At 40.7% G+C, this 1,795-nt stretch overlaps 1 protein-coding gene across 1 annotated transcript in view; it reads right to left on the bottom strand.

Annotated features, from left to right (window-relative positions):
• Window positions 1–10: 10 nt before the first annotated feature.
• snapc2 (small nuclear RNA activating complex, polypeptide 2) overlaps window positions 11–1,795 on the bottom strand; it is a gene marked incomplete in the record, with an annotated part of 10,177 nt that continues 8,392 nt past the window's right edge. The window contains 1 exon segment of the mRNA XM_005951359.3: window positions 11–1,779. Within this exon segment, the coding sequence (XP_005951421.2) occupies window positions 1,471–1,779 (309 nt within the window).

The following is a 1,795-nucleotide window of genomic DNA, read 5'->3' as shown; positions in this document are numbered from 1 at the left end:
ATTAACATGGATAAAGATCTCAAAATGGAAATTCCCAAAGAATTCTGGCAGCTGTCTAGAGAATACTCACACATCCTCGTTCTGTATTAGACAATGTTTGATACAATTTAAGAGAGTACTTAGTTACAGACAAGCAAAAATGTATCCAACTGTGAGTGTAGCATGTGCAAGACGCCAATCAGGTTCCAACCACATTAGGGAATATGTTTTGGGGGTGCCCTTGGCTACACAAATTCACAAGAATGTGTAGGTCTTTCATACACATGCAACAGAACAATTTCACCATCGGCCCACATCTCCACCTCCTTCTTTTAACAACTCGGTAAAATGGTTTATTGAACTTTTTTAACTGTCTAACATTTCTCAAACAATTGTGCAGACAGAATATCCATTGTATTAATTTCATTTGTCATTTTTTATATCATGGATTTTTTGCATTTGTGACACTACCATTCAAACCCAGGTCTACTTAATAAAATTACATGTTTCCAACTTCCTGTACTTTTTTGCATTTATCAAAATATGCTGATATTTTATTTACAATGCTTTCTGTAGACAGTGCTGAACAGAACTGTTCATTGGTAACAGTTACCAATGAATGAGCTGCATATCTATTGCTCTTCCTCCTCCAGGTCCCAGCAGCTGCTGAACAGGCAGGCATAATTCAGTCAGGTCCGCTGTTCTCCAATCCCCAAATCCACACTCCTGTACCCAAACTGCCAGACGTAGAAGTGTGATTCGTCACTCCAGAGAACGCGTGTCCTCTGGAGTCCAGTGCTTTACACCACTGCATCCAAAACCTTTCATGTAAGGCTCGGATGCAGCTGATCAGCCACGGAAACCTGTTCAATGAAGCCGTCTACGTGCTGCTCTCAAGCTCATTTGAAGGCTTTCATTCCCAGTGGTTCTCACTTTGTTATACTACTGGCAGACTGGAATATTCAGCATTGCACAGGCATCCTGTAACGGTGCCACGCAGGAATGTATTGAGCTCATGACAGCGACCCATTCTTTCACAAATGTAGAACCAGTCTGCAGGCCTGGAGCTCGATTTTATACAGCTGTGTTCGTGGAAGTGATCGGAACACCTGAATTAAAGGGTTTGGGTAGGCGAGGGTATACTTAATATAGTTTTATTACATTCAGCCGTTCTCATAGATGAAAGATCTGAAAGTGCTGTTTGGAAGTGTTGTTTAGTTATATTAAAACGTCAAAGAGTTATCTGCAGGAAACATTTCTATTAAAAAGAAAAAGCTAAATGTCCCAAATGCATTTGTTTAACTGTACTAACATAATGAGCTGAAAGAACAGCTTTGCATGAATGATACAGTTCGAAAGTTTGAAATAAGGACCCACGTAATTCAAACAAATAAAGAAAATCAATTAGCAGGAGCTTTTGACACTTAACATACTGTGATGAGCTGAAAGCTCAGTAATGGGTTAAAAATCACTACAACAACGTCTAAATAATTATGGATTCTGTCTACGCTTTAACAGTGTCAGCGGCACAATAAAAGGGTTCAGATGAGGGGGCGTCACATTTGAATAATCTAATTTGCTAGATGTGGTAGAGCTCTGTGTTGATTGGCTGTCGGCTTTGTGCATCAGTGACTTCTTTCCTTCACCGTCCGTGATGTTAGTGCTGTCGGTAGTTCCTGTGGGAGTCTGATGGTCTTGAGGAACCAGTGCCTTTAACTGAGTAAAAAGTTCATCATCCAGTTCTTGAAGCCTTCTTCTTGTCGTGTTAGAGTCAGCGGGGGCAGAGAGACACTGGTACATCTGAAACACAGAGGGT

The sequence above is a fragment of the Haplochromis burtoni genome, unplaced genomic scaffold, assembly GCF_018398535.1.
Source record: "Haplochromis burtoni strain Fernald_Lab_line unplaced genomic scaffold, NCSU_Asbu1 Contig_982, whole genome shotgun sequence".
Classification (NCBI taxonomy): domain Eukaryota; kingdom Metazoa; phylum Chordata; class Actinopteri; order Cichliformes; family Cichlidae; genus Haplochromis; species Haplochromis burtoni.
Note: the sequence above shows the minus strand (reverse complement) of the source record. Positions and strands in the feature narration are given on the sequence as shown.